We start from the raw sequence: 23,662 nt of genomic DNA, 5'->3' as shown, positions 1-23,662 counted from the left end.
GCAGCTGCTCTGGTGGAATGTAGTTTGATACTGCCCTGTAAGGTTTTTCTAAGGTAGGAGTAGCAGAAGGAGATGGACTCGGGGATCCATGAGGCAATGGTTTGCTTAGATACAGCTTTCCCAAGTGCTCTGGGATGGAAGGAAACAAATAACTATTGTGATTTCCTGATGTCTTTGGTTTTGTCTAGGTAATATCTTAGTTGTCTGTGCATGTCCAGAGTGAAGGGTCCTCTCTGTAGCATTTTGAGGATGGAGTAGAAGACAGGTAGGTCAATGGTTTGATACAACAAGAGTTCATTAACTACCTTGGGTATGAAGGAGGGGTTGGTCCTGAGCACCACTGTTCCTGTGAAAGACTAGGTAGGGGGATGTGGCCATCGGGGCTTGGATCTCAGAAACCTTCCTGGCGGATGTGAGGGCAATTAGCAAAACTGTTTTGAATGTACAAAATTTCAGAGAAGCAGAATGTGCTGGTTCAAAAGGAGATAGTGTTAGCTTTTCTAATACAAAGTTTAGATCCCAAGGAGGAGGGACGGGTTTCCGTGGGTTTCATTTGGAGTACTCCTCTTAAAAACAGTTTGACTTCCAGTCTGGATGCCAGGGGAGGTGAAATGGGCAGACAGTCCTGTTTGGAGTAGCTCACACAAGTAGGACAGGACCCTAGGGATGGAGGTAGTGAGGGGATCCTGTTTGTTCCTATGACACCAATTGGAGAATCTGAGCCATTTAGCCAAGTAGTTTCTCCTAGTGTTGGGTTTTCTGTCCTCCTGCAGAACATTAAGTACGTCCTCTGAGTAAAGGTGTCTGTAAGGTGGATCAGGATTCTATCAACCATAAGGTCAGTTTTAGATTGTTCACCTGCAGGTGTAGCAGACACCTGTTGTTCTGTGTGAGCAGGTCTATCCGGTGAGGTAACCTGTGGTGATTGCCTTTGGCTAGAGAAACCAATGCTATCTTGGCCAAAAGGGGGTCACCAATAGGATTTTTGGTTTGTCCCTCTGAATTTTCAGGAGAAATTTCTGGATCAGAGTCAAAGGGGGGAACGCGTATAGGAACACCCCCCCCCCATGAAAAGGAGAAGGCGTCCACTTTCCATGCTTGTGGGTGTGGGTTCTTTGTGCAGAAGTTGGGCATCTGCCTGTTGTCTGGGGAGGCAAAGAGGTCTGCTTGTGGAATATCCCACCTGTGTATCAGGTCTAGAATAACCTCCCTCTGCAGCATTCATTCGTGAGAGGGGGCTGAGGTTCTGCTGAGTACATCTGCCATCACATTCTGTTGGGAAGATATATACATGGCAAACAGGTGTATTCTGAGAGAATCTGCTAGATTCCAAATCTGAATTGCCAGTCTGCATAGAGGGTATGACCTGGTCCCTCCTTGTTTGTTTATGCACCACAGAACTATCATGTTTGTCTGTGATTACCTTTAAGGTTCCTGGCATGATAGAGGGTTGGAATGTTAGTAGGGCTAACAGCAAAGCTCTCATTTCCTTGATGATGATGTGGTCTTTTACTCTTAGTGTGGATCATTTGCCTTGTACTGAGAGGTGTTGTTGATTTGTTTGCAACACTGCCCCCCCATCCTAGGTCCCAAGCATCAGTGTAAAGGCATTGAAGTTGAGCTGGGGTCTGAAGGTGGAGGCCTGGGTTGGTCTGTATTGCAGATATTCACCATTGGATCTCACTCTAAGCAAGGGAGAAGGGGGAGGGGCACATCCAAGGGTTGAGAATGTTTGTTCCCTAGATTTTTCAGTACCCACTGAATTTTGCACGTGTAGTCTTGCCAAATGCAGCATGTATATAAGGGATGCCATGTGGCCTAATAGTTTCAGAAATTCCTGAGCTGTAAGAAAGGTTCGGGAAAGGGTCTGGTTGAAGTACAGACAGAGTTCCTAAATCCTTTGGTCCGGTATGAAGGCTTTCATGCAGTCCGTGCAGTCTGCATCCCAGAAAAATCATGTCCTGAGAAGGAGTCAGGTGAGATTTTTCTACATTTATCGTAAATCCCAGAAGAGAAATGGTGTGTGACACCTGCTGCAAATGGAGGAGTAGAAGTTGGTGGTCTTGGTGCAGGATTAGGAGGTCGTCTAGGCAGGGATATATTTGTATACCCTGTGTCCTGCAATGAAGGAGCCTAGACACTTGGTGAACACTCTGGGTGCTGTAGATAGACCAAAGGGCAAAGCAGAGAATTGAAAATGGCAGGGGCCAATAGAAAATCTGAGGAATTTCCTGTAATCTGGATGGATGGAGATGTGTAGGTAGGCATCCTTGAGATCTAGAGCTGCCATGAAATCTGGGGGGGAGGGGGATTAGAGGCAGGAGAATAGGTAAGGTTATCATTTTGTAGCTGGGTATGAGAAGGAAAGGACTGAGAAAGGAAAGATCCAGGATAGGTCTCCAGGGACCCTCTTTCCTGAGGACCAGAAACATTCTGGGGAGGGAGGGAGTGAGACGGAGGGATAAGGGAGTTTCTGGATGCAGGGTGGGTGAGTCACAGTGGAGGGGGCCTGGGATGGTCAGGCTGTCTCTGAAAGGGAGTGGCAGAAGATCTTGAGGACAGTCTTAGGGTAGAAGCCTTTCTCTGCTGCTTATGTCCCCTGGACTGTTGTGTTGAGGGAAATGATTCCTTTTGTACAAAGGATGGTTTTTGAAGGTAGTTTCTATGACATCTAGGAATGGGGGACACCAAAAGGTGTTTTAGATTTTGCAACTCTTTTCCCTTCTCTTGGAGGGGATTTGAGGAGCTCAGCAGAGGCTTGTCCAAAAAGTGCCTTATTGTCTAACGGAGCATCCAGAAGTTTGGTCTGAACATCCATGGACTGGGGTTGTAGCTGTACCCAGGAGTAACAATGTAGCACTGATCCAGAAGCAGCAGCTTTGGAAGCAGCTTCCACATCATCGTAGCTGCACTTAACAGAGTGCCTTGTCACTTGTGATGCTGTGGAGAGGAGAGAGTTTAATTGTACTCTGGTGGGGGAGTCATGGACATCAGAAAGAAGGGCTGGAAGCCTTAGAAATTGTATCAAGTACAAGGAAGATGCGTAGACCTTTTTACCTGCTCTGTCCATAAATTTACTATCAGTTGGATAACGAGCAGAGGAAGGAAGCTGTCTGGAGGTCTTGTCTGCAGAAACAGCTATAACAGCTGGGTCAGCAGGAGGGTTCTTGTAAAGAAATTGGGTGTCCTGGGGAACCCAATAAAATCTGTCAGGTCATTTTGCTGCTGGAGTATGGGAGTCAGGAGACTGTGAAGCAGCCAAGAATGCATCTTGAAATGCAGGGAGTAAAGGGGGCACAGCTGAGTGAGCGGGCTGCTCCATTTGCAGAATGTAAAAGTATCTTTTCTTAGAATCTGAGACCTCAGGGGCCTGCCACTTGGAATGTTCCCTCATGAGGGAGACAGTATCCCCAAAACTAAATTCTTCCCCTGGGGAGTCTGGAGAAATAGAATCCTCTTTATCTGGATTAATGAACTCCTTGGGGGATTCAGTTTGAGTCTCATAAGAGAAGGATTCCTCAGAGGATGAATATTCCTCATCAGACACATGAGTTGATTGAGGAGTGAGAGTAAGTGGGGGTTGAGACCTTAAAGAGGCTTTGGGAAAAGGATTCCCAGCCTGACATTTGAGGGGGTTCAAATTGTTTGGACTTCCGTTTCCTTTTCAAGGGTGTGGTAGACAAGGGAGAAACAGACGTCGGGCCTAGCAAGAGGAGGAGGAGCAGGCGCTTCAGAGAAGGTGAGCCCTGGTTCCCCCTCCACCATCAGACTCTGATGGCTGAAATACCTCAGTGGACGTACCTTCGGTATCCCGCACCCCGGCTTCCACTGTGGTTCCTGGGCTTATTTGGGAGACCATCGTCTGAACAGACTCCGGGTCTTCTAGCGCCTCTGCAGCCGGTTCGGACGCCTGAGGTGCAGCCTGGGATTTGGGCCTAAGTTTCTTCTTCTGAGTCAGCTTGTCGGATGATACTACTACTCCCTCCTTGCCTAACCCCAAACGTCTGAGTCTCTGATTCTCAAGGTAAAGATTTAAAGCCACTAGTCAGCTACGAAGTGTTTTGGGGACGAATGACTTACAGATAGAACAGGATGTATGGTCGTGGGACTCGCCTAGACAAAAAACACACTTATCATGCGTGTCCGAGTGAGGAATCTGTCTCCCACAAGCACACTTCCCTTTCCTAGCTGGCATGCAAGTCTAAAACAGCAAGCAAAACAAGTAAGAAAAAACCCAAGTGGGCACTTATCTGAGTGGTCCAAACGGTCGTCTGGTCTTGATACTCATAACTAGTCATTTGATAAAACATGAAGTAAGGTAGAACTGGTAAACGGGCATCCAATGATCACTGCGGCAGAAAAATTCTGAGGAGGGTACGTGCAGACGTCACCTTTATACCGGACGCCGGTTTATGGCAATCGTAGCCGACGTCACACATACCCTCCAAGACAAAGACTTTGGTATACTGGTCAGATGGTGGCGCTGCAGGCAGCTACTCCTTACTGTTATGAATACTGCAACATCAGAATAGAAGGACATCCAAGCTTTAGCTAGATGTTAAAGAAGAAAACCTCAAGGGGTTTCTTTAGGACGTCTTATGGTGAAGGAGCAAAGCACACAATGTGATGGTCATCTGCGGCTGAAAATTTCTGGGGTCTGTGCGTGCAGACGTCACATTTAATGTCCCTGGTTTATTGCCCTACATGTGACATCCCACACAACTACAACAGCCAAGCTGAAGCTTTTTGTACAGGAGCCGATGTACGGGTTGCCTGAGGCAGAAAATCCCACACCAAGAATAATGCAACATAAGAAAAGAAGGACATTGGTAAATTGCAGATCTTCTGCAGTTTCCCCAGAGTTGCCTGTAATAGGCAATCATCCAGGTAAAAATGGATGGCACTACCTTCGATTCTGCAAACCAAATAATTACTGGAGCCACAATATTCTGTAAATACCTGGGTGCAGTCAATTAACTAAAGGGTAAAGAGATGAACTGGAAATGGGATCCCTCCGCTTCAAAAATGAGGTACTACCTACCTGCCTTGGATATGTGTATATGGCGGTAGGCATACTTCAAACCCAATGCTGCCATTAAAGCCTGGAGAAGGAGCAGATGCAACAGAGCTTACAAGGTTAACATTTTTGAACTTTGGAATCTTTAGAAATTAGCTTATATTTGACAAATCTAGGTTCAAGCCTCTAAGGACCATTTTTTTGCTTAATGCTAGGTACAGCCTTGAGTAAAATCTATTACCCACTTCTGGTTCTGGTACTCCCTCAATGGCTTCTTGTCACAAGTGATCTTGTAACAGGTGGAACCAAATAATTGTGCCCTGGGTGCTGGAGAGATTTCTGAGAACTTTGGCTTTTACATGAGTAGTCTGCACCACTAAGCTAATATTTTCAGAACTGAGGAGTCTTATTATTTTTTCTTTTCCAGTCTCTTTCATAAAAAGGCACAGGCAGCCTCCAGATCTTGATTGGTGAGGTTTCCAGAAGGAGGAGAAGAGAAATTTAGATAGATGGTGGTTTGGAGTGGGATTTTGAGGTTGGAACAAGTTCTAAGTCACAAATGTTTCTTCTTGGTGTCTCAGGGTTCACTTTTTGATCTTGCCATTTTTTTTCTTGCAGCAATTTAATTTTCCCCTTTTCTTGTTTTTCTTTGTTATGCCGCTATGGAAAAGACTATTTTTTGTGTGAAAACCTGTGTTGTAGTCAGGATGCATTAACAATACAGTCATTTTATCGAGCGATTTAGTGGGGAATACAGGCTGCATAAGTCTGCCACTGTATCAATCTCTCTCAGAGGTTTGCCTGGTATCTCCCCAACCTTGCCCTTTAACTGAGAAAAGTGTCCACCTGTTACTTTAATTTGCTTATTTGGCAAATGACAGCCAAGAAAACAATGAGAGCAGAGGTGTACACCATCTTCCCAAAGTGGTCCAGTGTTCTACTTTCCCTGTCATTGGGAAGTGAATTTTTGGCTGGAGCCCAGGAGATCTTCCATGGACATCACAGGGAGTTTTAAAAAGATAAGAATAGGAATCCCTGACCCCACAATGACAATGAGGTTTGTCACTGGGAAGTGAATTTTTGGCTGGAGCCCCAGCAGATCTTCCATGGACATCACATGGAGTTTTAAAAAGATAACAGGAATACCTGAACCTACAAGGAAAATGAGGTTTCATGGAGCAACGGGATGGGAGGCTGGCTCCAAAGATTGCTTATTAATGCATACATCAACCACCAACATTTCTATCACTAGAGGTATTGGTACAGATTTTGGCAAAGGTAAACCCAGGAGGTCTCTGCATCTATTCTGGGCTACTGAAAACTCCAGATTCCCACATGAAATGCATCTTCATGCTCTTCAGTTTAATACCAAATAAGAAAACCTCTGGTGGAGGGGCAGAAGATAAATTGCATTTAATTTGTGACTTACAATGAGAAGGGCACATTTGGTCAACCTAGACCACTTCATCCACTTATGAATTAATGGAATCTGATTCCATTAGGGGCTGCATCTCTTCTTCTTCTTTCAAGACTAGGGCCCACTCCCCCGACACTGGCTCCAGTTTCTTAAGAAAATGACAAAATCCTTAGTGACTTCATTAAGGTCTTTAGAGGGAACCTAGTAAGCAGAAAGATAAGACACCCCATGCAGTTCCTGCTAGGCAAGTTGGTAGATGACTGCTGAGTTTCGGGGTGGTTGCCCTTGAGGTCCTTATATGTGATGTAAGTTATCTCAATTTCTGAAAGGGGATGCAGTCATGCCCCAATAATGAGGGAACACTGCTCTCACACTCAGAAATCAAATCACAGCTATCTAAACCGTATGCCTGTATTGAAGCATCTGGACCAACTGATAAGAGCATTCTGGTTTGAGAGGAAGCACTATTGTGATTCACTGGTACAGTCCTAAATAGACTACTAGGTAACAGCTAACCAACAAATGTAAAATGTATTAAAAAGAAAGAAAAAAAGGTTTAGTGCTTTTGTCCTACAAATGTGTCATGAAGGACTTTGTGAAGGCTGCCGGTCTAGCTAGATAGAATTTTGTAAATAATTCTATGCCATTTTAAATAGTAATATGATCCACAGGCTTGTGCAACACATGTAAGAAACTGTGTTATGTTCTGAGCTTCAAAAATGTAACCACAGTGCACCCTGCTTGAAGAAAGCTGATGAGTAAAGCATTTTATGACTGTTTGATCAAGCTAGGAGACAGGATGTCTGGGCTAGGAAAATTTCTACTGTTCCAAGACAGAGATAATTATTAGGTTTTACATGTAAAGTGTTTTTTTATTGCTGTGGCTTCCTGGCAGGTGCAGATTACAAAAATAAATTAAGTTCTGCGAGTCTAAAAAAACAAGTAGAAGTGCCAAGAACGATGTAATCTGAAATGACTCAGCAGTAATGTGTATTATAAATTTAAGACTTTCTCAGAGAGAAAGGTTTAGCATTTTGTATTTGTCTTCAGAGCTTACAGCAGTGGCTTTGTCCTCTACTGAGGCAGAAAGGGTGGGAAATGCTTTGTTAGATAGGTTTCCCAAAAAAAAAAATACTGACAGAGGTGCCAATTTCACATAAGACCTGCTGGCTTGTCTGTGGAAGTACTGTGGGGTGAAGCACCTAAAGCTCACCCCCTACCATCCTCAGACTAATGGTCTTGTTGAGAGGTTAAACTCTGCACTCAAGTCCATGCTACAGGTATTTGCAGACCAGTTTAAGAGGGAGCGGGAGAAATATTTGCCCCATCTGCTGTTTGCTTACAGACAAGTTCCCCAGGAATCCACAGGTTTTTCACCCTTTGAGTTGCTGTATGGGCACAGGGTGAGGGGACCTTTAGATTTAATTTGAGATGAGTGGGAGGGCGAGTGTGAATCTCACAAGGAATCTGTGTGGAGTATGTCCTAAACCTCAGGACAAGGCTCAGGGAACTCATGGGCTTGGCCCAGGAGAACCTGGCAGAAGCCCAACAGCAGAAAAAGCTCTGGTATGACAAGAATGCTCGAGTTAAAGAGTATGCTGTAGGGCAGCAGGTAATAGTTCTCATTCCTGTCAGACACAACAAGCTGCAGGCAGCCTTGGAGGGACCTTATAAGGTGGTAAGGAAGGTCAGTGATGTTAACTACATGGCAGGAGGCAGTAGCAAAAATTGTACAATGTTAACATGATGAAACCTTACCATAGCAGGGAGGCCCTTGTTCTGAGTATTTGTGGTGGATTGTAGGAGGAGTCTGAGGGAGATCTGGTGACTGATCTCCTCAGTGAGGCTTGGACTGACACCTCAGTGGAGGGGGTAGCAATGTCCCAGCAGCTATCTCCTACTGAGGTTCAAGAAATTCGAGCAGTGTTACAGGAGTTTGGGGTCATGTTCACTGGGAAACCAGGGTGCACACACTTGGTGCAGCACCACGTGGATACAGGACCCCAAAGGCCTATTAGGAAGGCTCCTTATAGGGTGCCTGAGAGAGACAAACAGACTCTGAGGGTGGAGATACAGGAAATGTTGGAACTAGGGGTAATTCAGGAGTCTAGCAGTCCCTGGGCCTCCTCAGTGTTGCTGGTGCGAAATAAGGGTGGCAGCACCAGATTCTGTGTGGACTACAGGAAATTAGTCACACAGAGTCAGATGCTTACCCCATGCCTAGGACAGATGAATCCCTAGAGCAGCTGGGTGGGACTAAGTATCTTACCACCACTGATCTTACCAAGGGTTACTGGCAGGTGCCTTTGACTCCCAATGCTAGAGAGAGGTCAGCATTTGTGACTCCTTTTGGCTTGTATGAGTTCCAAAGATGCCCTTTGGGATGAAAAATGCCCCAGCAACTTTCCAGAGGCTGGTAGATCCTGTCCTAGCAGAAGCAGAAGGGTTTGCCCTTGCTTACCTAGATGATATTGCCATCTATAGCCATTCCTGGCAAGAGTACCTTCAGCATGTCAGGGAGGTGCTGGGCAGACTACAGAGGGCAGGATTGACCATTAAGACTAGCAAATGTCAGGTGGGTATGGCAGAAGTCTCCTACCTGGGACATAGAGCAGGGAGTGGTAAGATCAGGCCAGAACCTGCCAAAGTGGAAGCCATTCAGGCATGACCTGCACCTTTTACCAGAAAGCAGGTGAAGGCATTCTTAGGGACAGTAGTATACTACATAAAGTTTGTCCCTAGTTATAGTACCACAGCTGCTCCCCTCACAGACCTGACAAGGAAAAATAGGCCAGATAAGGCAGTGTGGACCCCATCATGTGAGCAGTTATTCCAGAAGTTTAAAGAATCTTTAGGAGAACCCCCTGTTTTAGCCAGTCCAGATTACAGCAAATAATTTGTTGTGCATGTGGATGCTACCTTCCAACCATGGGGCAGGGGCTGTACTTATCCAGATTTCTTCAGAGGGGAAAAGAGCACCCAGTGGTTTATCTCAGTCGTAGTCTCCAACCCTGGGAGGAATGCTATGCAGCTGCAGAAAAGGAACGTCTAGCCATAGTGTGGGCATTGCAGAAACTTCAGCCTTACCTGTATGGAAGGAAATTCACTGCAGTTACAGATCACAAACCCCTAACATGGTAACACTGAGCCAGCCAGCAAAATGCCAAGTTGCTATGATGGAGCCTAGGGTTGCAAGCATATGATATGTCAGTGTATCACCGCAGTGGGATTAGCAATGCCAATGCAGATGGGCTCAAGTGGAGAATGGGGTAAGGTATGCCTAGATAGACTCAATCCTCTCAAGCAACGTTTCTCAAGGGTCACTTGAAATACTATCTTGAGTTCTCTGTGGGAGAAGAAATATGAAGGCTGCCAGCCTAGCTAGACAGAATTTTGTAAATAATTCTATGTCATTATAAATATTAATATGATCCAAAGGCTTGTGTAACGCATGTAACAAATGTTCTGAGCTTCAAAAATGTAACCACAGTGCACCCTGCTAGAAGAAAGCAGATAAGTACAGCATTTTATGTCTGTTTGATCTCAAATTATGATACAGGATGTCTGGGCTAGGAAATTCTTTCTATTGTTCTAAGACGGAGATAATTACTAAGTTTTACATGTAAAGTGTCTTTTATAGCTATGGCTTCCTGGCAGGTGCAAATTACAAAAATAAATGTTAACATTTTAAGTTTTGTAAACCTGGGAAATCTAAGTACCAGTGTCAAGAATGATGTAATCTGAAATGACTCAGCAGTAATGTGTATTATCAATTTAAGACTTTCTCAGAGAGAAAGATTTAGCATTTTGTATTTGTCTTCAGAGCTGACAACTTCACCAGCACTTTGCCTTGTAAGCAGAACTTAGAACATAGTTTCTCTGAGACAGATAGGACTATAGCCAGATTAATCTAGCTGTTTTCTATATTTATGTCAGACCATCCTACAATTTAAAGTATTTTCCTGTGATTTCTCTACTCTCTGTTAGCACTGTGTTGAATTGATGAATACTGTCTTGTGTTTTTATTTATTATTAAATATTTTAAACCTTTCAACTGTGGCTGTTTTGTGTAGAGATAATTTAGGCTCTCAAGATACTTGCATGTATTTGGTGATACTGTATTAGCCACTCCAATAGCATTAGCCCTGGGTTACACTTAGTAATAGCACACAGTGGAACTGGTCACCCTTTGGGAAGGGCCTTATAGTAGCTGATTAAGTACTGGTTGTTGATTTCCACCTTATAGTCTGGGCAGGAGGGGGCATATCTGGAGAACCAGTGCCAGCCTTCCCCAGGAGTGTCTGTGTGTTTGTATACAATTCATATCTCAGTGTGTCTGTGTCAGCTACTTTGGCAGGGACATGAAGCATTGGTTAGACAGAGAGGGTGCTGGAGGTTCTGGCTTGACCATTTGGCTGATATCTGTATCCTACAGCTGTGTCAGTGGGGAGTCCTATTGGGGATCTGGAAAGAAAGGGAGAAACCAGCCCCAGACTGCCTGTGATCTCAGTACGCTCTTAAGGGAAATTGTACTTTACTGTGTGTGTACTTGTTATCCTTTCCAATGTGCACGCCCCTCACTGGTGCTAGTGGTGAGGATTGAGGCTCCTTGATTACTGGGCTAGTGCACGGGCGTCACAGATTTCATCAGGACAGGGAATACAGGTTTGTTTCAGGACACATTTATAGGATAAAAACACTAAGCATTTGATTTGTTTGTTTAATAACTGTTGTTGAGTGATCTATTTGAGATTGTGCCTCTGAGTCACAACTGGTTTCTCTTAGTTCTTGGCACTTTTATTGCATAGAAGCCATTCTGAGGATGCTCTATTGCCCAAGTTCATGGCAGCCTCCTGAAAGGTAAGACCAGAGGTGTCAGTCCATCTGTAGATGTCAGGGTTGGGAGATGCAAAAGCACCTCATCAGACCCAATGTCCTCAAGCCCAGGAAGTCATCAGATTTTGATGGAATATCGTTATCCTCCCTTATATACTTCTTGTGTAGGCACTTCTCATTCCTTCTTTTCTGCAGGCCACCTATGGCAGACTTGGCTGATGCCACAGCAACCTTAGACAATCTTAGACAGTCCTTGCCCTCTGCTTAATCATCTTCTGGTTGAAGCATGCACAGTGAGGGCTGTCATACTCATTGTACCTTGGCCCCAAACAGAATATTGGCTGAGGGTATCTTTAGATGGGCTCTTCTAGATGAAAAGTACCTAGAAACTTTAGCTTCTGATATCTACACCTGATGCTCAAAACTACAATTACTGAATGCATGAGTATAATCAAAGAGATAAGTACCTATCTAAAAACACTACCAGCCAGGAATGCTATCAAAATGTGCATCAAACTGCATTTGTACTGCTGCAAGAAAGCACTAAAGATAGCATGGGTGGAGCCTGTCATATACCACTGGTGTGCTGATGTTCAGGTAGGAAAACTTCCACTTGGCTAGGTGAGGGAAAGGTGCAAATCTTTAGAAGATGGGTAAGAAGTTGGGCATTTTATGGTAGAAATCCCAAGATGTTAATAGTAGGGCAAAAGCGGACAATACGATAAACATCCACCTAAGTGAAAGTAATAATGTAGGAAAGGGCGAAGTTGGACTGGAGCTCCTGCTTCGGCAGTGATCCCATTATTTAAAAAATGAAAAATCCCTTCATAATGTTTATTACATCAGAAATAAAGAAATTAATTCTACAAAGTATTCCTGCTAAAAGAAAACCTGGAACTAAGATGTCTTGCAAGCCACAAGTAGTGAAGTGTTCTGAAATATTTCCAATAGCTGAAACGCAATCAAACACTTCTTCACAGACATGTTGATACTGTCATACTTAAGTTAAATTTATTTAGCTGTAAGCTTTGCAGGTCTTAAGTAATTTAATATTAATTAACAGTTGCTATACTTGTTAAAGGGCACTACAATGGGGGAGACTGCAGATTCACTCCATAGCCATTTCCAAAGAAATAAAAACAGGTGAGCGATACAGTGTCATGTTTTTTTTTTTGCGGGGGGGGGGGGGCACTGCTGTAGACTTTACAAAGCATCTACCGAGTTCAGAAGTCTGGAAGGAAGAGCAGAAATCCACACAAGGCCATACTTAGTTATGGTTCAGGCAGAAACCGAGTTATAGTCACTTCTACAAAAAAGGAATAGGTATCATAAGTGTCCAGTGACTTGAAAACTGTAGCAACTGGGTTGAAACTTGACTTTCCTGGATGACATGAAAACCTCAGAACAAAAAGCAGTAGTCAGAAAAAAGAAAACTCCAATGAGGCACTTATGTGAAATGACTGAAACACCAGTAAACAACTCAGGTGAGCAGACTGATGATCGAAGATGGCATTATTCGGACTGGCAGCAGAGAAGTTCTGAGAATTGTAGATGTGGGCATCCCTTTTAGGACTTACATTCACTAGGGTCATCCATGCGATGTCCCACATACCAGCAATAGTAAAAGGCTTTTGCATACTGTCCAGACATCAGGCCGCCCTTGGCAGGGAATCCCTCATGTAAAGAATACTGCAACATTAGACTAGAATGACAGAGTTATAGTCTCTTCTACTAAAACGGAACAGGCATCAAACATGTCCAGTGACTTGAAAACTGTAGCAGCTGGTTTGAAATCATTGCAACAATGGATATTTCCTTGCCTTCTCCAGAACTTGAAGTGACCAGCCTGGCATCATAATTCAAACAACGGATTGTATGATACAAGAATGTGTAGGTTCATAATAGGCTGTTGATCAGATACAGCATGTATGGCCTAGCAGAAGATCCATTTCATCAGTACTCCAACAAAAAGTAACCATTAGCTAATTTTTTCCCTTTTCAATAAGGGTTTGAGGGGGTCAGGCCAGGACTGAATTAATGGTTTCCCATCCATTCATCCAGGTTATGTTTGAACAAGGTCAGCTGTTTTTTTCTATATTTAAGGGGGATCTGGTCCATACAAGATGGATGCCCATCTCACCAACAGATTCTCTTTATCCTGTGTTAGAAGTTTAGTTTCCTTGAGCAGGTACTTAAAATGTTATATATTTTGTCACTGTGAGGAAGACATGCAAAATTACCTTACCTACAAAGCCTTGACAGAACCAAAAGTGCTTTGAGGTGAACTACGTAACAACATGGAATACGTGCCCTTGATTTTCCTTTGAGTAAATGCTTTTTCTGAATTAGACATTTAGACAAATACATATTAAAATGCCATTATATTCTAGAGGGGAAATAACTAGAAGATGTACCCTTGTTAATCGGTCTGACTACATTTCCTAATAACAGCAGATATATGGTGGTCAAAGGTAGTTCTTTGTCAATGAAAGTGCCCATATCCCCAAGGACTGTAGCAATTTTCAAAGGGTAGACATCTATGTGGCAGGTGCTCATGTTTGCAAAAGTCCACTGTTTTTTGGCATTTAGCTTAAGGCTGCAGTCCTGGCACTATCTGTAAGTGCAAGACTCTCTTGGAGAATCTGGGAGTTAGCTGAAGAGTTTATGATGGCTGAGTCTGCAGTCAGCCACAGGGTCTTGACATCAAAAATGTACATACCAAAGAAAAGTGGCCCAAGGACTGATTTTAGAGGTAAGCCACCAGTACCTGCTACTAGCGTACCCACTATTATAACAGATTGGGTTCTGTCAGTAAGTCAGTTTGTTATCCAGCTGGTTACATAACAATTTACATTTAGTTTGATTAGCCTGTCAATTATGCCATTATGTGGGACAGTGTTAAGGGCCTATGCAAAGTAGAAATAAGCAGTGGGTACTGATTTGCCTGCACCCAATACACTGGTGACCTGTTCAAGAAAATCCACTAAGTTAAGGAGACAAGATCTTCATGTAACAAACCCAGACTGATTTTGGATCATTACACTGCAGCCTAGACTACGGACATCCTTATTTAAAGTATCTGTAAATGTTGAACTCCACTGCCTAACAGCCAAGGCTGCTTAGGCTTACAAGTCTACAGTTACCAAGCTCAGTGGTGGATGAGGCTGCCTATCTCTATCCAGGTGGATATGTACTGGAACCCCTTAGAATGACACTAATAACCAAGTCAATTATCTTTTGTTTGGATCATGGCATCGTTCTTGGAGAAGCTTGGATATTGCTCAAGACTAATTTCATTCCAAACTTACCCACTTTGTGAGAGCTCTAGCACACCTCTCGACATCATCCAAGGAAGACTGGCTCAGTTTGCTCACTCCTTTGCACATAATGATAAAAGTCACAGGTGCACACTGGGTGAAGGCACTTGAGGGCTTTACTGGCATACTGGATCCTGTCAACTGACAAGCTTTCCATAATACCTTTTCCTTGCTCAGCCTGGTGAGTGCTGCATCTGTGTCCCTCACTCAGGAGTTACCCAAAACTAGGACATTACCAGATGTGTTGACACAGTCTTGTTGCCTTAATGGCACTAGCTTGCCAGCTGGATGACCTTTTCCTCTTCTACGGTTTCTTACTTCTAGTCATGTTATTTGCTTCTATTGACATCACTGAGTGTCATGTTTGCCCAGCCTACATCTTGGAGGCCTTTGAGGTTTGGTCAGGGATTTCATAATTAACTCAGTGTAAGATGGCTTGTTTACATATTTAAGTCAAGGTGGGCATGGTTGTGTGAGGAAGGTGTCAGTACTAACAGCCTGTTGAGCACTGCCTCCAAAGTGCTAGCATCTCTAACATATACATTCTTCTAATGCAAGAAGCAAATGATAGTCAGTAAGCATAAGGTAATTTTTATATAACCTCAGGATGCCTAGTGCTAACAGGCTAGCTGCAGATGGTGAGGAAGACTGCATCCTCATGGTCACTAGGACCTGGTATTTTAATTAATGCACTGATGAAGTTTATTGCAGGAAAAAGGATTTTATGTTACTCTGGAGAGGACACACAGTTTGCTTGTGACTCAAGACTGAAACACAGATATCATGCAAGAAGTGAAGTACTGTTAAGGCCACAGTAGATATGTTAAAACAAAATGCAATATACTTAGTCAAACAAGCGTGCATGGTTTACATAGGCAGTGGGTAGCCAAGCACTGAAGAGTGGCTTAGCAGGCCAATTTAACTGTCAAATAGAGGATCAGTTTGAAGTCTCAAAGTCTGTCTCAGCTATGCAATAAAAGAGTTGCAATACAGTGAGCAGTAGCATCAGAATTTGATATATATTACAACGAGTGTAGTAGCACTAACTGATTTAATGTAGTATAAATGCAAAGTAATCCGGCAAGGTTGTTGCAACAGTAGAGAGTTACACCAGAGTAAATCGGGTCTATATCATATATTAGAAATTCCAAAATATCGACCACCATAAGCTCAAACTTGGAATTTTGAAATATGATAACATCGAACACTCAGAATAGCGATTTTTTTCCCCCAGGAAAAAAAATTCGCTGTTCCAAGCAACATACACACAACACAAGCACACCAAAATAAATAAACCACACACATACATTTAACAAAACCCTACTTCTAACCCTACACTAAAATGTAAAGTAAATAATGTGGGAAGAAATAGCCAGGGAATTGTTATGGCTAGGCTTGTATAGGCCCTAGGGCTGATAGCCTAGTACCAACCTATGAACCTATCTATCCACTAACCTAAACCCGCACCCTAACTCTAAGGTCCATAACTATCACACACTTATCCGTACAAAACTATACACAAACTAATTAAAACACACACATACACTTAACAAAACCCTACTTCTAACCCTACACTAAACCATACATACATTCCTACCTATCTACTTACCTTAACCCGCACCCTAACCCTAAGGTCCGTAACTATCGCACCACAGTGGAGGAAATAGAGAAGCCATGGAATCACCCACCAAAATCTTACCCTAGGTAAGAATTCGATGTTCCGGGGCTTCGCTATTTTCATCCTTCGATGTAGTTGGTTCGATATTACAACATTCGAAGTTTTGCAGCTTTGATGTTATAATATAGACCCAGTAAATCAATAGCACCAGAATTGCAAATAATGCAGAAGTTATCACAGTGAATCAGTAGCAGCAGAATCAAAATACAGTACAATAGCAGTAGCATAATTTGCGAATACAGTATGACAATGAGCAATTAGGCTTGGTAGTCACAACAGCACAAAATTGCAATTACAATGAAATCAACAGCAGCAGTAGCAACAACTTTCGGATACTGTAAACAACAACTAGCAATAAATATGACAGATGTAAAACCGCATACAATAGCAAAACAGAGGGAATCAGTATCAGAGAATGGCATGCACATGTGTTGACATCTGTTTTGGTGTCCTGCAGACTACAAGAGCAACAGAAAGGAGAAAGAGAGACTAAATACATCCATTTTGATTTTTTTTTCTGATTATACCGCTTTCTGCACTTGATTTAAGTCCTTTTTCCATTTAACTACATTTATTTTAACTGTATTTGCTTTAATATTGCTACACACTCAAGTGTGCTAGCTTGCACTGCATTTAAAGTATTTTTATTACTGTTTTAACTGTTCTTTCTGCAAAAAAAAAAAAAAAAAAAGTTCTAAGCTTGTTTCCCGCCTTTCCTGTTACTAGCATAGTCCAGATACAAATTTGCTGTATCCAGGACTGTGTTGTAAGTTTGAGTTCCCCAGGCCTTTCTGTGTTGGAGAGAAGCCTTCCAGCTTATCAGTGGGAGTGGTAAGCACTAGGTAGCCCATCTACCAAAAGAGGAGTGGTTTCTGGCTTTGAAATTGTAGTTTATTGGCCGTTTGGGCAGTTTATCTATTCTTTTCAACTTCCTGGTTTAAAAGCAGTCCGGTGCCAGAAAGTCTGCTCTTCAATTTTTCCCTTAGATCTTGCTAGTTCTCTTCTCTCTCGCACTTTAATTCACCTAGCACTTCATCACGCTTTTTGTAGCAATTATTGTAACACACATACGTGCTATCAGCACTAGATGTCCTATAAGGAAACAGCTCCAGTACTTAGTAATGATGACCATCCCTCCTGGCATGCCTAAAGGTCAGTTCCCTGTGCTTTCTCCTATTAACCTGGTGAACTTGGGCATTCTGAAACAGTGTAGCAACCGCCTCATGTTCATTGACAACCCCCTCCTCTTACTTCCCAACACACAGAGTTATGAGAGATGCACTTATATCTCCAAATTAGAAGCCATGCACTCTCCAGCCAAGACCGGAATATCTGGTCAAGAGGAGAAAGTCAACACATGCACCACACCACATGGAACACATAGCCCTCCAGAGCACCCACCATCACAACCCTCACATAAAAACACAAACCACACCCACCCACCCTCATGGAGGCTCTCAACAGAAATCTACCCAAACAGCATAGACCTCCAAGGCAGAAATGCACTTGACCACCACAACACAGCACAAACCACAAGACACACAGCTCACCTACACAGTGCGCCCCTCATCCTAGGGCAAAACAGCTTGCCCAATACCATAATCACAGGTGACTAAATAGTGAAGCACACTGATGTCCCACTCATTAGGTTGAATAAGGAGAAGCTAACAGTCAGCTGTCTATCAGGTGCCAGACTCCAACACAACACATGCACTCAGGTCACTCCATAAGTACAAGTATGACTGTCATTGTCCATGTGGGTCTAAATGACCTGAGATGCACCTCTCCGTACTACATGAAAAGAGACATGGTGGAGCTCTCGGATTATGTGGCCCAGGCAGGTATGAGCCTAGCCCTGAGCAGCATCCTACCATCGCACAGAATGATACTGCAGTACAAACAGAAAATTATTGACTTCAACAGTTGACCAAGTTTCTGGTGTCATTATGAGGGGATTCAATATCTGTCTGCTTGAGATGACATGATTGACAGACCTTGATGCTTTGCCAGAGATGGCATGCATCTGTCACCCCTGGGTTTCCAGGTACTGGCTAAGGCTCTTGCCACCCCTACTGCGCTTTTTTTAGCTGGCGTTCCAAAGACCAAATTACTACCACAACAGCTATAAATAAATGCAATACGAGGGTGATGCTGCAAAACGACAGAAGTCTAAATCTCAAGATGCACTCGCTCAAAGCACTCCTCAAAATGGAGAACATCGACATCTGTGCTGTAATGGCGACCTGGTTTAAAGCAGCTGAAAGCACCCCTGCGCTACCAGGTTATAATTCATTCCACACCTTTCGTCCCAAGAACATGGACCAAAGCTCCAAAGGTGGTGGTGTCTCCATATTCATAAAGGATATGCACACCTCCAGACTACTAGTCCAGCATAACACATCTGAGACACTCCAGGTACAACTAACATTGGGTAAGATGGCAATTCAGGTCGTAGCCTGCTACAGGTCCCCAACCATGTCCCAAGGCTCTCACACCACATTCCTAAGCACCCTGGAAACTATTAAGATCCAATACAACACTCTCATACTAGGTGACAACTACCACTCCATCAACTGGGAAAACTACTCATGCACCAATGCACTGGCCCAACGCTTCCTGGAATTCATCAATTCCAATGCCCTAGACCAGCTCATTCTTACCCCCACTAGAGGAAGCAACATCCTTGACATAGTTATTACTAACATGGGCAACCACTGCTCTACACCAATAGTCAATTCCTCCATGGTTAGATCAGACCACAAACAAATCACCATGCAACTCCACATCTTACCTACACCTCCCGCAAAGGTATCCACTATTAAAAAAAATTCTCCAAAGCCGACTCTGGACTCCTAAAAACAGAGGTGGCTAACTTAATGGCACCCATGCCAATGGAAAATAGATGCATGACTGCTGACTCGTACACCAATGCACTGTACGAATATGTACATAAATGCAACAAAACAAAGACGCTCTCCTCCAAAAAAAAAAAAAAAGGAAACCAAGCTGGTGGTCCCCTGCATGAATAAACTCTACCACAGAAGGAAGAAACTGTTGCAGAAAAAGATGACGTCCCAGGACTGGAAAAATTCCCTTATTAGCCTCAACAAAAAGTTGAGCTCCCTCATCAAAACCTCCAAAGCCAGCTATGAAAGCAGAATTGTGGCAGACACTAAAAACAACTACAAAGCCTTCTATAGTTATATCAAGAATCTACATGGCAATACCAATATTTGCTCTGAGTTACTTCACAATGGTAACTCCTACACTGGGGTCTATATTACACAGACGAATGCTGAAATCCACAAACGTTATAACATTGACATAAATGTTGATCAACTAAAACAGCGAAAGATGGAAACGCTGAAAGTCACAACGCCGAACAGATTTCCGAAAGCAACAGCACCATACAGGTAAGTAAAACCTAAGTAAACAAACATAACGTAAAACACTTTTACAAAAGTTTTTGCAGGAGGGCAAGCTCCCTTGCACCCCCCCAAACCCCCCCACTTATACATACCAACTTCGAGACCACACTACAGTGGGAAAGGATATATTTCCTCATCCCCACGATCACCCTGCTGGCCAGGGAAATTTGTTCGGCTTTGTGTCTTTCGGCATTATCATCTTTCGTTCTTTTCGTACATCGACATTTATGTGTCGATGTTATATCATTCACGGATTTCAGCTTTCGTCGTTCTGATATAGACCCCTACACTGAGCCAACAGATATTGCCAACATACTTGCCGACAGATTTAGTGCCAAATTTACCCCCCCCCCCTCAAAGGACCAATTTCAATATCGGCAGAATGCCATGCACCCAGCATTACTGCAGCACAGGTTAAAACTGCATTGTCTAAGGCCAAGAACACAGCTTCCATGGGACCAGACAATATCCTTGGCTGTGTTCTACATGAATTACAAAGTGAATTGGCACCACACCTGTGTGCCCTGTTCACTCACAGCCTCACCTCACGCTTTCTCCCTTCCGAATGACGCACTGCTACAGTCATCCCTCTCCACAAAGGAGGACGGACTACAGACCCTGGAAATTATCTCCCCGTTAGCCCTTTGAGTCTGATATGTGAGGCTATGGAGCGCATCATCACAGACCTAATGAACTAGGATATAGGGAATCTCCGAACTGTAGTTCATATGCAATCTGGTTTTGTGAAAGGTAGATCAGGTCTGCTCAACCTGGTTGACTTCTTTGAGTCAGTCACCAGAGCTGTGGATGAGGGTAAGGCAGTTCATACAGCCTACCTCGATCTGGCCAAGGCCATTGATACCATTCCTCACTCATTAATTATTGATAAACTCAACAAACTAGGCATCAATCCCTATATCATTAGGTGGGTTGCAAATTGGCTCACAAACAGAACCCACAGTGTGAAAGTAGCAGACTCGTCAGACTGCCAACTAGTCACGAGTGGAGTACCACAGGGATTGGGTCTTGGGTCCTCTCCTGTTTGGCATCTACTTCTCAGAAGTCCAGGCCAACACAGAGGGACCCAGGCTTACCAAGTTCGCAGACGACTGCAAGCTGGGAGCTATTATTAACTCTCCAAGTGATGCAGACATCCAACAGAAAGGCCTCACTGAGACCAATGACTGGTGTTGAAATCATGGCCTTAAGCTTAATGTCAAAAAATGCTTTGTCATCCTCTTTGGGAAAAACTCAGTTCCTACTAATTACCACAGTGATGGGAGCCCTCTGAACACTGAAGGAGTTAAGAGAGATCTGGGGACACAGGTCGACAGCAACCACTCCTTTGGCCACCACATTGCCACTGTGGTCAGAAAGTCCTATGTGGTACATTTCATTACCAAGGATTTTGCATCCAGGAAGAAAGAGGTCATCATTTCTCTCTACTCTTCCCTCATTAGACCAATCATGGAGTATAATGCCCCATTTGGCATGTACCTCACTAAAACCTGCAACAGATGCAGGGGCCAAAAATGTACCTCACAAAGAGGATCCTAGGCCTTAAACACATGTCCTACATGGACAAACTCAAAAAACTCCAGCTATTTTCAGTCTCATATCGTCTACTAAGAGGCAATCTCTGCTTGACTTACAAAGCCATGTCTAACCCAGCTCTGCTAAAAATGCTACATCTGAAGACCCAATCCCTCCGCACCACAAGCTCCAGAGACCTCAACCTCATTACCACAATCAAAAGAACATACTGGAGGGACAGGTTTATAACCTAGAGACTGCCCATGCTCTGGAATAGACTTCTCATACCTGTCAAGCAGAGCACCTCACTGGATTTCTTCAAGAGAAATCTTGATGAGTGGATGAGAAATAGACAGTTCACCCCGGGGATCACTCCAGTGGCTCTACTTGATGGAGTCATTTGGAATTGACAATGGGTGGCACAATGCTAGGGCACTTCTATGGGCTAGGCTTGCAAAGGCTCCAGGACCGTTAACCTAGTACACATCTATGAACCTATGAACAAATGCAGGGAAAACCCATCAGAAAGGCAAGATATCAAAGCAAAACAATACAAATACTGTGGAAAGAGCAGAATGGTAAAATAATATTCCAGCAAAGAAAGCAGCAGCACTTAGAATATAAGGAATTTCTTGGTGTGAAACAACAATCTTAATCAAATGTAAGGATGTGCAAGACTGGCAACCAATAAGGAACAGAACCAGAACAGCACAAGAAACATCTTAATCACAAAAACCATAGTCACAACATAGTGCACAGGATGCCTGTAAGACTGTCAGAGCCTCGTTGGAGAACTAATGTTCATAGCTAACTTCTTTGCTACCTGCACCTGTGGATCATTTTAAGCCTAGCCAAGTTCCCTCCCAAAATATGAGAATCAAGCCCTGTAGCTTGTAACTGTGAGGCATATACCTTAGCCATTATTCTAACCCGCATATGCACATCTTTTTGAGAAAACAATTACAAAAAAAGGCCAATTCAAGATGAGACGGTATAAAATAAAGCAGGAAATACATTTTAAGCTAAAAGAGAGCATTTATTCATACCTGGTTCAGCAAAGTTCCTAAGAGGATCGTCACCCATCACCCAACCATTATGAGCCATAAAGTAACATGCTTTGTCAGGCTGGTGCATCATTTCCTCCTCCACTTCTAAGGTCGTAGCTTTAAATGGGAATGTGAAATACCTACATGCATGCAAATTGAGAAGTGAAAAAAAAAATCACTGTTTCTTTCAGCACAATCCTGGTATCAAACCAACCAACAACTGGAATCAAAATTAGTTTAAAAATTCAAAACTCTTCTTTTTTATATATAAACATTTGTTGCAGACTTGCTGTATAACATCAAACAAACACAGAAGTAAATCATTGCATTCATATCTGCTGTAGTCATTTTTACTTTGAGTTCTAATGAAGAGGTTCACATCATGCAGTTTTACTTGCTGGTTTACATCTTCCTTTCCTTGAATTTCACCCATATAATCTTCAATCCCAAACTAAATTTGCCCCATTTTCCAGACTGCAATATTCCTTAGCTTCTACTGACTGAGATTTTTCTACTCTTACTCAAAAAATTTGGGATGAGCTTCCTCCTAAAGAAAGGCACAGTAAAACCATTAATGGCTTCCATTTTACAACAGAAAGTTATTCTAAAAGACAGATCATCCTTCTTGTTTCATACAATCCTAAACAACTTAGAAAATTACTCAAGTACTTCTCTCCTGTGCAACTCTTTATATGAATCTGACATATTGGTCTTCTAACACTTTGTAACTTGTTTGCTACATATCTACAGCCATCTGCCATGTCAACATGGTGACCACTTTGTAGCGAGAAAAAAAAAAAAAAAAAGTGTGCACTGTACACAAAATATGCACAAGCAAAAAAAGAAATAAAATATTTAAGAAATTTCCATCAAGTGAAAATGTAATAGTATACTAGGGAACTAAAATGTAAAACTCGGACTACAGAAAATTAACACACAAACAGGTTAACAAGTCATTAAATAAAATATCTTTTTACAGATGTATTAATTCAGTTAGTACAGCACCTAGTAACATGATTAGAACAAACAATGTTAAAATACAACACTTCAGGTTCATAATAAATGAATTTAATAAATGTTTCATAAACTGTTGTAAAGAAAGCAACATCCAAAGATCATTAAGTTCAGTTCTACACTACAGTACAACGTTGTTCTCCTAACCTTACTGTAACCATGCACAAGTAAGATCAGCAAAACCTCTTCAATGGGATACAATATGATTTCAGCTATACTCCTACTAAATATTAAGCAATAATTCATACGTTTGGTGCACAAATTTTACTAAAGTTTTATATATACATATATATATATATATATATATATATATATACATACATACACATATATATATATATACACATACATATGTATATGTATATGTATAGTTTTA

The 23,662-nt window shown here is 42.7% G+C and overlaps 1 protein-coding gene across 4 annotated transcripts in view; it reads right to left on the bottom strand.

Annotated features, from left to right (window-relative positions):
• AGL (amylo-alpha-1, 6-glucosidase, 4-alpha-glucanotransferase) overlaps window positions 1-23,662 on the bottom strand; it is a 1,248,201-nt gene that overhangs the window by 722,813 nt on the left and 501,726 nt on the right. For all 4 annotated transcript variants that reach the window (XM_044085615.1, XM_044085617.1, XM_044085614.1 and 1 more), the window contains exon 11: window positions 22,273-22,412. In XM_044085615.1, the coding sequence (XP_043941550.1) occupies window positions 22,273-22,412 (140 nt within the window). The remainder of the gene's footprint in view (window positions 1-22,272; window positions 22,413-23,662) is intronic.

This window comes from Protopterus annectens, chromosome 10.part0 (genome assembly GCF_019279795.1).
Source record: "Protopterus annectens isolate FY-2018-M chromosome 10.part0, PAN1.0, whole genome shotgun sequence".
NCBI classification, from domain to species: Eukaryota; Metazoa; Chordata; order Ceratodontiformes; family Protopteridae; genus Protopterus; species Protopterus annectens.
The sequence above is the reverse complement of the archived record's forward strand: the minus strand, read 5'-3'. Positions and strand labels throughout refer to the sequence as shown.